This window comes from Rutilus rutilus, assembly GCF_951802725.1.
Source record: "Rutilus rutilus genome assembly, chromosome: 2".
NCBI lineage: Eukaryota > Metazoa > Chordata > Actinopteri > Cypriniformes > Leuciscidae > Rutilus > Rutilus rutilus.
The window spans coordinates 40,451,265-40,466,986 of NC_140210.1; the positions used below are offsets into that span (position 1 = coordinate 40,451,265).

At 37.9% G+C, this 15,722-nt stretch overlaps 1 protein-coding gene across 4 annotated transcripts in view; it reads right to left on the reverse strand.

Moving 5' to 3' along the window:
• Positions 1-902: 902 nt before the first annotated feature.
• Positions 903-15,722, reverse strand: part of npnta (nephronectin a) — a 50,838-nt gene continuing 36,018 nt past the window's right edge. For all 4 annotated transcript variants that reach the window (XM_084403254.1, XM_084403252.1, XM_084403253.1 and 1 more), the window contains 7 exons: positions 12,553-12,687; positions 10,902-11,024; positions 7,512-7,949; positions 5,395-5,484; positions 3,372-3,470; positions 1,929-2,188; positions 903-1,846 (listed from right to left, as the gene is read on the reverse strand). In XM_084403254.1, coding sequence (XP_084259380.1) covers positions 1,736-1,846; positions 1,929-2,188; positions 3,372-3,470; positions 5,395-5,484; positions 7,512-7,949; positions 10,902-11,024; positions 12,553-12,687 — 1,256 coding nt within the window. In that variant the 3' untranslated portion in view covers positions 903-1,735. The remainder of the gene's footprint in view (positions 1,847-1,928; positions 2,189-3,371; positions 3,471-5,394; positions 5,485-7,511; positions 7,950-10,901; positions 11,025-12,552; positions 12,688-15,722) is intronic.

Genomic DNA, 15,722 nt, shown 5'->3' on the forward strand with positions numbered 1-15,722 from the left:
ATACTGGGTCGTGTGATGTAAACATTGTCCTGCATCACTTATACGATGAAGAATTCACATATATGTGCACCTACAAAGCATATTTGAAATATATTTATATATATACACACGTTCGTATACATTTACAATAATACACCAAAAATAGTCACTCAGATTAGCTGCAAACTGGGCTAACAAATCACGTCGGTCAAGTTGAAAAGGGGATTTTGAAAGGACATCATCATCATTCGGGTGACGAACAGCTGAACTGGGCAACTTACATTTACAACGGCACGATGGCGTCTGCTCGACAGTTTGACAAAAAGATTTGAGGTGGGAGACAAATTTGACATCTACAAAATTAAAATGTAAAAAAAAAAAAAAATTACATTTCAGACTTTGACATTTTAGACATCTCATCCATCAGAGTGCTGCATTGATGACGTATTTTTGTAAGTCGTTAGCTACTCTGGTTGCCTTGACACCCTATAGGATTTTTCCATTGGCTTTAGGATTATTGCAGAAAATAAGCTCTGTGAAAATCCAGTGAAAGTTTATGATTCTTACACGTTTTGTTCATCATGATAATCTTCACAAATGAATACAACTTTCGGGAATTTTGAAGCCTAAATACAGTCAACAGAATTAAAAAACGGTCGCATGACTTCAACATCACCGTCACTAAGCCTCCGACAACTCTTTTCAGTCTTCAGACTTTTTTTCTTGCAATTGCAAGTTTATATCTCGCAATTCTGACTTTATAACTAACAATTCATACTTTATAACTCACAATTGCGAGTTTATACAGTATCTTGCAATTCTGACTTCTTTTCTCAGAATTGTGAGATATAAACTCGCAATTGCGTGTTATAAACTCCAATTCTGAGGGAAAAATAGACAGCATTTTTATTTTTTAGTTTTTTCAGAATTGTGAGTTTATATCTCATTTCAGAATTGTGAGATGAAAAGTCGCGATTACCCCTTTTATTTTTTATTCGGTGATGGAAACAAGCTTCCACAGTTTCATAAAAAAGCAACATTTTGAACAAAAATCTAGTTTTTTTCAAAGACTACAACATGCATAAGCTTTTATCGCTTGTTTCTGCTCCTTTTCGCCTGTGTTTTGTTCCGGAGATTAAGTACTCTTTCAGAAGATGCGTACCCCTACCGTATAACAGTGAAAAGTTGAAAACAGAAAGTTGGAAAATTCCGTCAATGGCAGGGAAATAGTTAAGTAAAACTGAGCCAAAGTTCTGAGAATATTCCCTGTTAGCTGGGTCGTGTATAGATGAGTTAAATGTTTGGCACGGTGATGTTTAATGCCCCCCATAATTTCTGTAGTCCCATTTAGCCACTTGTTAGCAACGGCCTTTTTCAAGACAAAAGCTTTTAAAATATCACAAGGATGTATTTACTGATGTACTTTATGTTGTAGAAAAAAAAACATGAAAATATCTTGAGCTTAACCACATTTAACCAAAAACCCATTGAGAAAACCCACTGACTTTGAAACGATGGAACCGGACGTGCTAAAATGCTAACTTGTTTCGGGGTTTTGGCCTACAAAAATACGTCGTCCCTACAGCACTCAACTGAGCACATGCACTTGTAGCCATTGAGGAAGGCCAGGGGAAGTGCACCCATAACCGTACCAGGACTGACAGGAAGCCACGTCCCTTTCCGTAAGGTGTCCGTCTTCCTAGAGTCCCGTGAGTAAAGCTGGCGTTAAAAGTCTCTGTTCATGGTGTTGTCGGTGTTAAAGTCTCCTCAGATTGTGCTCTTCCTGACAAGAACCTCGTTTGAGACTCACGTCGTCCAGAGCTATTTCGCCCTTGCGGCCTCTCCGCCGCTCGCCCTTCACGATCACCTGTAGTGACAAATCAAATAACACCTTGGTGAAACCTTTCGCAACATTCACAGACGTGAGTGTATTCAGTGTTGACACCTACACTTTCTAGGCCATTGCCCCAGATGGTGATCTGCGTGGACCTCCAGCCGTTTCCTCCCGTTCGACCCCAGACCGCGGGGCTGTGCTGCCGTCCCTTCTGTACGAACACCTGCAGCATGCCCACGTGATGGCCCGCCATGTTGTGTCTGAAGGCCAGGCACAGGTTCCCCTCGTTCCAGGGCGTCGTCAGGGGGAGGATCAGCTGAGCGCCACGCCCACCTCGCTTCTCTCCGCCCTCAGAGATCGTTAGGTAACGCCCACCTGCCAAAGAGATCATGATGGTTAAACACTGCCTCCGAAACTTTCGTCCGTCAAAAAAAATCGAATCGGGTTCAATTTTCTGCATTTTTCGCATCTGTAGCAAGCATTTTGAGAGGTGTTTTGACAATTCAGAGCCACCGAATGACGAATACGAAAAAACGCATACGACAATTTCGGACTCAGTGTGCAAGGACCTTAACCATGAATAAACAAACCATGTATAAGAATGAATAAATGCGCAAATATATACTGTATGTATATAACTGTGTGCAATTAAAAATAAAAAACGTCACGGCATGGTAAACTAAAAAAAGCGAATTAAGTGCACGATTACATGACAACAATGTACTAACAACGGAAAAGTTTTTCTTTTGCTTTTTTCGCGCACAGATGACACCGCGAAAACGATTAAAAACTCTGTATTCTGCTGCCAGGCCAGTAGTTGGCGATGTCACTGTGTAAAGAAAAACTACACGCCTGTAGACTGAACACATAATATGCATGAGCATGGCATCACCGTTTTCACAAACTCGTGTTTTTGTAGTTTACGGTATCGGTTTCAAAAACGTGCATTTTGAAACCCGTTTTCAAAAGTTTGTGTTTTCAGGCCCCCAAAACGCCATTGTCGCGTAAATAAACGGCCAAAACTTCTGTTTTTACTTGAAAACGTTTAAAGGTTGAATTTCTTAATTAAAAAATAAAATAAAAATCTTTTGGGGTCATCTTTTATTAATAAAACAGGAAATGACATCACATTCAAGACCCCCAAGAAGTCTCTTTAATATATAATTTCAAGGGGATAATAACTTTTTTTATGGAATGGTAAGAGTTTAGGTTGATATCTCAACAATATTCATATTTCAAAAATGCATGATAATTAAAAAAATAAGGGAAAAAACTGTACCTTGAAAAACTTTTTTTTTATCATTGTTTTTAAGATTTAAATGTGGAAATATTTACTATACATAATGGTTTCAGCACTTGACCATTTTAGAGTCATTAAATAAATGCGTTTTGAAAACATTATTACAGTATGAAACTGATGATTAATACAGTATGAAAAGACTGCATTTCTGTGAAAATGGCAGCTGTAGCACTTTTTAATTCTTTTTTCTTTTCTTCATCTGAGAAATTCTCATTTGCCATTGACCCAATAACTTTTTATAGAAAAACACCATAATACCTGAAGGATCTGCAGTCGTCTCCCAGTGAAGATCTCCCTCTCTGTGCTGGATCCATCCACAGAGACCATGAGTAAAAGAGCAGCTCAGATGGCCCGTGTCTGTGGAATATGAATATGGAAAAATAATTGTAGAAATTACTCTGAACAAAAATATTTGATCATGAAACTGGGAACAAAAATATTCACTTCAACCAGTGTGGGAAAATACATTTTTGTCCTACAGCCACGTGGATCATGAACCACTCAGAATTGAATTGAGAATGCACGAGGCGGCGAACAAGGCGGAGATTTGTAATTTGAAGGAGAAATTGAAATAAAATAAAATTCAATTTATAATTTATAAAAGTATAATTGTCAATAAAGCATATATTTTGTCTGTATGAATTACTCATACATACAAAATATTGGGTATTTCCAAAAACATTAGATGATATTATAATCTTTATTTCATTTTCTTTACATTTAATTGACTTTCCTTTTGTTGAATAAAGAAGAATATAACTGATAAATGTATTTGTTTGTTTGTTTGTTTATCTGCAAACAATGAGATATAAACGAGATATCCTTGCAATTCTGACTTTTTTCTCAGAATTACGAGTTTAAAACACAATTATGAGAAAAAAAAGTTCATGATAATGGACATCATATAAAAATTGTGAGATATAAACTATTACATTCTTTTTTATTCAGTGGTGGAAACAAGCTTCATAGTAAACAATGTAGCACTTATGGATGGATGGATGGATGGATGGATGGATGGATTTATGTATGTATGTATGGATGGATGGATGGATGGATGGATGGATGGATGGATGGATGGATGGATGGATGTATGTATGTATGTATGTATGTATTTATGTATGTATGTATGGATGAATGGATGGATGGATGGATGGATGTATGTATTTATGTATGGATGTATGTATGTATGGATGAATGGATGGATGGATGGATGGATGGATGTATGTATTTATGTATGGATGTATGGATGGATGGATGGATGGATGGATGGATGGATGTATGTATTTATGTATGGATGTATGTATGTATGGATGAATGGATGGATGGATGGATGGATGGATGGATGTATTTATGTATGGATGTATGGATGGATGGATGGATGGATGGATGGATGGATGTATGTATTTATGTATGTATGGATGGATGGATGGATGGATGGATGTATTTATGTATGGATGTATGTATGTATGGATGAATGGATGGATGGATGGATGGATGGATGGATGGATGGATGGATGTATTTATGTATGGATGTATGTATGTATGGATGAATGGATGGATGGATGGATGGATGTATGTATTTATGTATGGATGTATGGATGGATGGATGGATGGATGGATGGATGGATGGATGGATGGTCAAAATTAATGGTGTGACAGCATCATCTAAGCATCTTCAGCGCAAAGGGCTTTCTTGACAGAAATCAAGCCGAGAATCACACTCCGCACTAACAAAATGAAGCATTTGACTGGGGACGGGTGTTAATTTCACACCCTGTTTGCAAACAATACAAATATTGGTTAAGGCTCTGGGCTGGTATTCCCAGCATTGCAGGCTCAATTCACAATGGCCATTAACTGAGATCCTCTATTATCATCATGCCCTTGAGTAACACACTGAACAGAGAAAACTCCAGGGAAACTGGCCTTGCAAGCAGCATAAGTGAATCTGCTAAATGAAAAGTAACTTAGAATTGCGCTATTCCTGAATTTCCCACAGGGATCAGTGAAGCACGGGTATTTTCATGAAGGCCAAAGAAAGCTGTTCGCCTCACAACACTGATCCAATTCATCTGGAGTGACATCAGAAGTCAAGATTAATACCTACAAAATGCCTGTGATGTAAATAACACAATAAACATTGCAAATAGGCAGTCTCACTGTGTGTTCCCATTTGCTGTATGTCTATGTCTATCTACAGACTAGTCTGCACCAATAACCGAACACTAAAATACAGCCGCAATTTCAGCCAAAAAATTAAATAAAAACAGCCTTCTTTTACCTGGGTCATCCTTCAGCTCCTCTTCTGTGTTGCCAAGTTCAATGTCTAAATCGATATCAAGCACATTGTTTTTCCCATGATTTCGTGGTACTAGAGGGGAAAAAAGAAAACAAAGAGTTATAGTACTACACTATAGATACTATAGTGATTCCCAACAAAAAGTCAACAAAAATCTTTTTAAAATATATTTATTCTAATATTTTTTTTATAAATAAAATAATTATATATATAGCCTAGCTTAAGGACTGTTTACTTTAAGCTATTATTACTAAAGTTATTACTAAACCATTTTATAAAAATCAATTATTATTTATATGTGACTCTGGATCACAAAACCAGTCACAAGTCACACGAGTATATTTGTGGCAATAGCCAACAATACATTGTATGGGTCAAAATTATCGATTTTTCTTTTATGCCAAAAATCATAAGGACATAGTAAAGATCATGTTCCGTAAATTTCCTAAATGTAAATATATAAAACATTTATTTTTGTGAGTGAATGCAATCGCGAACATAAATGGACAAATTTAAAGGAGATTTTCTCAATGTTTTTGCACCCTCAGATTTCAGATTTTCAAATAGTTGTATATTGTCCTATCCTAACAAACCATACATCAATGGACAGCTTATTTATTCAACTTTCAGATGACGTATAAATCTCAATGTCAAAAAATTGACCCATGTGACTTGTTTTGTGGTCACATATTATAATTCACTATAATTTGAATGTAGTCAAGGGTGCGCAGGCATTCAGCTGAGCCATGATTATATATCTCGGCCTCATTGCTTAATTGAAACAAATAAATGTTGAGGACAAGACAAGTTATCCCCTCAATTGTTTTTTACCCATAACTCAAATATGGGCTTAATAGAGGATTGGAGATAAGTGAGTGTACATCAAATATATGTGGCAGGACATCAGCAGAAAGGAAGTCAAGTCTGTGATTAGTCTATTGATTTCGATTATCCCTCAAGCCTTTGCTTGTGACAGCACTATGTACAGCCCTCCAATAGAAGCAATATCCTCACAGCTAATAAGAACATGTAGTAAACCAACTTCACCCTAAGGTCATTTCCAAACACTGCAGGTGTTCGTGTTGGGGCTATGCAACTTTGACACGATCGTTATGGTTTATAATTGATTAAGGAGATATAATTATATTTAAACCCTAGCTGTATATTTGATATTTCCCCACTGTTTCAGAGCCATCATTATTTATTAGGCCTATTGTGAGCCCTCGGAGGCAGTGCGGGGTAACTGATTTATATATCCTGAGGCAGGGCCAACTGGTAATGTAATCTCTCTAGGTGAGTCTTCTGTTTTCATTAGGTGCTGTCATCTGGATAGGAGGCTTTGGGATGCAATTTGCTTTCCTGAAAAATCTGGTTTCGCCTTGTGGGAAGCCCAAGAGACACCCAAAAAAGAGCTTATGTACATGAAAGATACGGCATATAGTCCTTTGGGCCAGGAAATGGTTTTCTTGGAAAGATCCAAAGGCCTTCATGGCCCTGTCCCAAAGGGTGCACTCAGCGGTCCTCCTCTAAATTCACACATTGGTTACAAAAGACCACATGGACTGTTGCACAGACAAGTGCGAGTGCATCAAGGCCGTATAGTAGCAAAGGGAGCATTTGTGAGCATGCTTAAATGATATAGGACACCCTACAGTCTCAGACTTCACCGAGAAACAGGAGTAAAGGATGTAAGACCACATCATAATCCACATGACAGAGCCTTTAAAGCACATTTTTGCAAATATTTGGGAAACTCTCATGGAAGCTATTTTTTGGAAGCTGCCCTCAAGGAGCAGGATTGTACACCCGTGAAAAGTAATGTACGTGTACCAATTTTTGTGAGTGAAATCCAGTCATTATAGGAATTTACGTGATTGGGAATTTTGTGTTATGCAAAGGATTTTTCCCATACAGATTTCACAACGGGTTCAAGTTGGTCATGCCGATTCGCCATGCATGTTGACCAATAGAAAGCTAGAAAGTGACTTCTGTGTAAACTTATACATTGCAACACTATGGACAATGGACCATTTTTGCTTAAGACAGAGGAATTGTGAAAATCTGAACAAAATTTCCCCCAAAAAATTAAATTTACTTACTGTGAACGTCACCTCTTTGTTTCTGGGTAATGTTTTTGATGCTGTTATCAACTGGCGTCACAAAGGGGATTAAAGGTCTGCGTGTTGGGATAAAGGGAACCGCTGTAATCACTGGGGCTTTTGTGGTAGTTCTGGTTGTGGCACGGTACGGGACCTTAGGTTTGATTGTCACCACAACAGGGGGTTTACGTGTCGGTATGAAAGGCCTACGGGTGGTAGTCGCCGGGACTCTCGCTGGAGGGGTGACTTTTTTGGTTGGAGGAGATTTAGTGGTGGTCGTTGTTGTAGGTGAAATCCGTTTAGCTGTCACTGGTGGTCTGTTTGTTGTGGTGGTTCTCTTTTGGTCTGAGCCTGGAATTTTGTTGCCCCCTTTGTTGTCATTGTTGCTTGGCGTGGTCTTTCCAGGTTGCGGAGGGTCAATAACCACTTTTGGGATAGCTAAAAGGAGAACAAACAGGATTCTCAGTTTAATGTGAAGTTAACGTGACATTAAAATCAAGTCTCAACCTATTTTTATTCTCGTGTTGAATAGGTCTCATCTGGTTAAAAAAGTAGAAGTCTGGGGCTAAATTAGGCCCAATTGAAACATCACCATTTATATTTTAAATGAAACTGAAAAGGACACTTTTAGCTCATATGTACAATGAATGCACGAAAGTCATTCATCACATTCGAAATCAAGACCAGAAGCGTAGACCCTCGACCCTTCTTAAGGAGGGAACACTAAAGAAATGAATGTGACAATGCTATCTCAGGTTTCACAGGAGCTTTGATATGCGATTCCCAAAAGGCAGTAATTCAACACTTCCAGGACTTCTGAGTCACACCTGGCTGAAAGTTTTCAGAACAGATGCTAAGGAGGGATGGGTTGCCTCATTGGTTTAACAATGATTAAATCAGGTGTCAGACTCACAACAACTGTATTTTTGTCCACTTAACAAATAATAACAAGATTGAGCAGGTTGCAACGATGCATGCATAATACTTCATACATAAAGCCACTGACAGTGGTTTGCAAAGGCAGTAGAGAGTAAAGGCACAGCAGACAAAAGAATTCCAGACAGGGAGGAGATATACGCAAGAGATTTTCTTTCATCAGATCTAAAGTGTAATAGCACCTAAAACCAGCACCTTTTTCATACCACATACACCCAGACATGTCATTTATTAATTTTAAAATATGTGATGCGATCTGGGAAAACCCGTCGAATGTCGCGCTGGGCCGTTTTCAGTAAATTCCAAAATAGTTTGAATGTCAGTTTTTTTGTCAAATTTTTTTTTCCATTAAATTATTATTGTATAACATCTTTTCTCTTATCTCTGAAAATATATTGGCAAAATTCCCTTGTTTAGTGCAGAAAAACAGCGATTTATAGTGTCAAGCTGAAAATACTCTCTTTCTCTAATGCATTCTATGCGACCATTAACGCCCGGCAGAGGTGAAAAAAAAAAAAAACAATCGCCGTATATCCCATACACCTGTCCGTCTCGTAACACTACAAAGATAGTTTACCTTTAAAATAAACCACATACATGTACAGTGAATGTGTAGCCTATAGTGCGCATTTCGCGCCAATCCTGTTTAAACTATAACGTCACGCAGTTTCATAACAATCGCGAGATGGACCTGTCTCAACGGTGACAGTTATTTAAACCTGTTTTTCTCAAAATTCCGTTCCAGAAAATCATAGAGATCGGCCGACTTCAGATAAACATAACTTCTGCTACCAACAAGCTATGATAAAAATAAAAAATATTTGGAAAGGGCTTGATACCAGGCAGCATCCATATGATATCAAAACCTGTAATAGGTAAAATTTCGCCATGTGGTGGGTTTTCCCAGATCGCATCACATATTGATCATTTCGAACAGTAAAATAAAATTAATGAGTGTGTGTGTGTGTGTGTGTGTGTGTGTGTGTGTGTGTGTGTGTGTGTGTGTGTGTGAAATATAAATAAAAAAATATTATATATACTCTACAGTTCAAAAATTTGGGGTCAGTACTATTTTCTTAAATAAATTCATTCATTTCTTCAGCGAGGATGCATTAAATTAATCAAAAGTGATAGTAAAGCCATTTATAATGTTACAAGACATTTCTATTTCTTCAAATAAATGCTGTTCTTTCTATTCGTCAAAGAAACCTGAAAAAAATGTGCCACAGTTTCCACAAAAATATTAAGCAGCACAACTGTTTTACCATTGATAATAATAAGAAATGTGTCTTGAGCAGGAATTCTAAATATTCATGTGACTGATGAAAAATCACAGGATTAAATTACATAAATTACTAAATTAGAAAACAGTATTGCTATATCACTTCACATTATTACACATTTTTCTGTATTTCTGATTAAATAAATTAAGCCTTGGTTAAAAAGACTCCTTTCAGAAAAAAAAAATCTTTAAAATCTCATTTTTATCCCAATATTTTGAACAGCAGTGTTTTTTTATATATATATTTAAATTTTTACTACTAAAATGTTTACTACATTTTGTGCTACATTTTGTATCATTTATCATTATCTACAAATATGCATTGTAACCTTTGAGGGACTGTCTGATTTAATTCATTCCAGAGATTTTTTTAAGGATTTCAGTCAGGACTCTGACACCTCCGCTCATGAACATTCTCTTTCCTGTCATTCAGCCACTATACGCTCCATTGGGATTGTGCTATGGGATGCTGTCACGTTGAAAATGTGAACAATCTACCTAAGTTCAACATCCTGGCTGAGGCTCTGGCTTTTCGTCAAGTTTTTTCATCATCCATCTTCTTTTCTTTCCAGACAAGTGCCCCAATCCCAGGCCAAGGGGAAGAACATCTACAAAGAACATGCATTCACCAGTGCAAACTGCAGTAATGGTTCACCTCAGCCTACTTTGTCACCGTTCATGCACAAAAGCCAGATCAGTTTTTGCCACAAAAAGGCCTAAAGCTCCATCAAAGTCCATCAATCTCCTGTGATCAGCCTCTTTGGTTGTCTACTTTCGAGGTCCGCCTCTTAATGATAACCTTGCCTTAGATTTTGTGCTTAAAGCCTTTATACTAATGACTCCTGACTTAAGCCTTTCCAAACCTTTATCCTGAAGTGCCTTTGAAAGCACCGTTCCACCTTATTTTACTTCATACAGCTGCTTTTAATCTAAATTAATCAAAATCACTGCAACTGAGAACAGATGGGGACCAATTAAATTGTTGCCTGAGCTATAATTTGATCAGTTTATGCATGGAGTGTGTTCATTAATGCAAATTAGATATTTTTATTGTTGTGATATTGATTTTATTCTCAGTTTAAAACGTGTGCATTATAACAGTAACAAAAAGTAAACACTTTGAAGTGGATCTCAATATTCCTTCGCAGTAATTATTTGGTTTGCATACTTACGTTTGCAGTCGTAGCCCACGCCTCTGTAGTCATCCTTACACTTGCACTTGAATGAACCAGGTGTGTTATAGCAGGTGGCGTAGGGACCACACTGGTGTTGACTCGAAGAGCATTCGTTCACATCTAAAGGATCATTAAAGCAGAAAGAATTGCTTCTGTGAGATCAGGTAGATTTTCAAATAGAAGTCATCAGCTCTGTTCCAAAACTAGTGAACAACACTAGGTTTTTTTTTTTTCTGAACTCCTAAAAATGGCTTTATTGTAGTCTTGAGTTTTCTTTCGGGAACAAAAACATCACAATATTCCTCATTTAAATAATTCCCACCCAAGGCATACGCAAAAAAAAAAAAATAATAATAATAAAGGGGCTTGGTTGAGTTGAGTTAGTAGTGTGTTGAAACTAGCGGTTATGGTAAGGGGCACAACATTTCCCAAACATGCTGAAAGCGATTGACCAATCACAACACACTGGTCCAGCCGACCAATCAGAGCGCCATTGTTCCTGGAAGAAGCACTAATTAAACGTTACTAATGATTAATGACTTTGTCCCTCCAAAGCCATTTCAGCCAAAACACGAAAATTATTTTTTGTTGTTGTTGTTGTTTTGGCCGAATATTTTAGATTTTTGGTAGTCTTGAGTTTTCTTTCGGGAACAAACACGTCACAGTATTCCTCATTTAAATAATTGCCGCCCAAGGCATGCGCAAAAATAAATATAGGTGTGATGTCTTGTTGAGTTGAGTAAGTAGTGTGTTGAAACTCGTGGTTATGGTAAGGGGCGTGACATTTCCCAAACACTTTCAAAGCGGTTGACCAAATACAACACACTGATCCAGACGACCAATCAGAGCACAGTGTGCTTTTCAGAAGGAGGGGCTTCATAGAGACAGGTACTAAACAGAGCGTTACTGACAGACTGGGAAGAGAGGTGCTGCAACAATGGTTGCTCAAAAATGATGTTTTATGAACATACAAACACCAAAAACTAAATCAAGACTTTATAAAAGGGCATAAAATGGCCTCTGTAATGTTTTCAATAAAACATTTGTTTTTGTTGTTATGGCCTAATATTTTCGGTTACCGAAATTTTGGTGCATCACTACTTAGCATAGTGCAAACAGGTTAAAAATAGTTCTTTTGATTAGCTAAAACAAGATATCACAATAACATGCCATTTTTCAACAGGCATTTTTTACTTGGCTCATCTACCATTGGATAGATTTTCTCAATGCATTATGGTTTATTGAAATGTCTTGTCAGTGAAGGACACATGCAATAATTTCTTACAATTAGCTAATACGAGGTAACTTATACTGTTCACACAAACACAAAACATAAAATGCTTCTTACAGACCAGCTCTCTGAGCTTTGAAACAGAGCAATGTTGATATTATTATTATTGTTTTAAAAAAAGTGGCACAATAACATTTAAAACCTGATCTTGGCACAAAATGTCCACTGTTGGCAAGAATGTGAGTTAAGTCAAAGATTTTCTTTGGAATTCAAGACAAGCAAAAGCAATTGCAAGTGTTTGAGAATCATCAAATCAAACAATGCTACACTATTCCAACAAATCACATTGTTTGAAAGGTTTTTGGATGTCGTCTATGAATGTAATGTTAATGTACACTATATCCACCACCAGCTTACCTGTACACTGAAATTTCCCATTGATGTACTGCAGGTCAAAGCCATCATGGCACTTGCAGATGTAACTCCCAAATGTGTTGATGCACTTACGGAAACGGGGACAAACCGCATGACCCGTGGCGCATTCATCCACATCTGCGAAACAAACACACCAATCCATCATTTCTCTAGTCTTTTTCAAGCTCCAGTTTGGATCAAAGTAAAAAGGTCTCAGTGAATTAAAGGGATACTCCACTTTTTGGGGAAATAGGCTCATTTTACAACTCCCCCAGAGTTAAACAGTTGAGTTTTACCGTTTACCGTTTACCGAATCAATTCAGCCGATCTCCGGGTCTGGCGATACCACTTTTAGCATAGCTTAGCATAGATCATTGAATCGGACAGGACCATTAGCATCTCTCTCAAAAAAATGACCAAAGAGTTTCGATATTTTTCCTATTTAAAACTTGACTCTTCTGTAGTTACATCGTGTACTAAGACCGACGGAAAATGATAAGTTGCGATTTTCTAGGCTGATATGGCTAGGAACTATACTCTCATTCCTGCGTAATAATCAATAATCACGATGTAACTACAGAAGAGTCAAGTTTTAAATAGGAAAAATATCGAAACTCTTTGGTCATTTTTTTTAGAGAGATGCTAATGGTCCTGTCCGATTCAATGATCTATGCTAAGCTATGCTAAAAGTGGTACCGCCAGACCCGGAGATCGGCTGAATGGATTCGAAAACGGTAAAACTCAACTGTTTAACTCTGGGGGAGTTATAAAATGCCTATTTCCAAAAAAAGTGGAGTATCCCTTTAAGGTCAGCAACACATTGGTTTTGATCACCTCAAAAGTATACTTATATAATTCATGACCCTTGAATTATTGTGTTGCATAATGCTGTCAGGATTAATTGTACACTCTGATGTTTTGTGCTGGCATATGCTGCATTTAAGTATTATCAAAAATCTGCATCAAGCAGTGTGTGAACGCTCTGCAGGAGTGCCATTCAAACTCAACACTTATGTGTGCATGTACAGACATCCATCTAACAAAAGCTGCCCTCCTCGGAGCGATAAAAGTCCTCTGCTGAAATGCCTAAAGAGCTGAACACCTGTGCCGTGAAACATTAAGATGGTCAGTCTCATGATTTATGGTGCCCTTTTAAAAAACTCACACTGTTTTCTGCACTCCCCTCATCATAGCCTCCAGAAAAAAGGCAGAAAAGGGGAAAAAATGTTAAGAGTCAAGCAAGACAAATGTGCGTAGAAGAGCTTTAGGTTAACTGACTCAATTTGTCGCATTCCGTTTGTGATTTAGTGATCTGTGTGGTGAAGATGTGAATATCTGCTTCTTCAAACTGTGTATGTAGTTGCCGTCTCTAGGACTACGGCATGCCATTAAAACAGTCATTAACGAACGCCACAGTGACATTTCCAAGCACTTAACGCATAATAAGCATATCAAACGAAAGAAGCACAGCTCTGTTGTCAAGGACTGGTGCGAGCCGCACGGTTTTGTAGCAGGAGAAAGCGTGAGTGAAAGTGAAACTGTTTTGTGACGTTCGTAATAGCAAAGGTTTGTCATCTTTTCTTGTCACACCTTCAAAAGATGACTAGACAGAGCGCAAAGAGATCGTGCTCATTCTTCTTTTGACTTAAAGGGGTCATGTCATTTTTTATTTAATGTTTTTTTTTTTCTGCCTGAAGTCTACATCGATTTACATTTCAGATGCTTCCATCCAAAGCAATTTACAGTAGCCTATTCAAGTTTCCTGGAAATGGCATTGCTAGTGTCATATTATTATTAGCAGTAGTATTATTAGGAATGGCATTGCTAGTGTCATATTATTAAGTTGGCTTGAGAAAGCGGAATGCTATTTAAACTTCTTCTTCTGAGACTAAAATTTCTGACAGCTACTCCTCCTAGAGCTTTAAAGGAACACTCCACCGTTTTTTGAAATAGGGCTTATTCACCTTCTTTCCTACATTTAGATAGGTGGGCAAATGCATTTTTGTCTCAGTGCATGCATTGTTTTAGTTTGACAGGGTCGGCGCTAGCTTAGCTTAGCATAATCAATGGAATCCTTTGTTGCCAGCTAGCATGTCCTGAGTAAAAGTGATATAAAAAATTAAAAAAAACCCACCTAATTACTTCTTGTGGCCTGCGTATTCACAACAAGTACAAATAGCGATGCAGATTAACACTAGGTGATTTCCTATGCAGATATTGACTTGGGACTATATTAGGGGGAAGCACAGGCAAAGCACTGCTACTTGGGCGCAGAGATATCACACCCAAGTAGCAGTGCTTCGCCTGTGCTTCCCCCTAATATAGTCCTTAATATATAAGTCAATATCTGCCTAGGAAATCGCCTAGTGTTAATCTGCATCGCTATTTGTACTTGTTGTGAATACGCAGGCCACAAGAAGTAATTAGGTGGGTTTTTTTTAATATATATATCACTTTTACTCAGGACATGCTAGCTGGCAACAAAGGATTCCATTCATTATGCTAAGCTAAGCTAGTGCCGACCCTGTCAAACTAAAACAATGCATGCACTGAGACAAAAATGCATTTGCCCACCTATCTAAATGTAGGAAAGAAGGTGAATAAGCCCTATTTCAAAAAACGGTGGAGTGTTCCTTTAAAGCTAGAACCACCAAACTCGGGTCAGACCTTCCGACTGTTCTGATTTATCATGCTAACAACATTCTAGCAATGTGCTAAATCAGTGGTTCTCAACTCCAGTCCTCGGGACCCACTGCTCTGCACATTTTGTATGTCTCCCTTATTTAAACACACCTGAATCAGATCATCAGCTCATTAGGAGAGACTCCATGAACTGAACTGAGTGTGTCAGATAAGAGAGACATACAAAATGTGCAGAGCAGCGGGTCCTGAGGACTGGAGTTGAGAACCACTGTGCTAAATTATGCTAGCAAGATGTTAAATTATGCTAGCAAGATGTTAAAGGGGTGGTATAATGCCATTTTCATAAGATGTAAAATAAGTCTCTGATGTCCCCAGAGTGTGTATGTAAAATTTTAGCTCAAAATACCCCACAGATATTTTTATATAGCATGTTAAAATTGTCGCTTTTTGAGGGTGAGCAAAAACGCACCGTTTTTGTGTCTGTCCCTGTCCCTTTAAATGCAAATGAGCTGCTGCTCCCGGCACAGGGG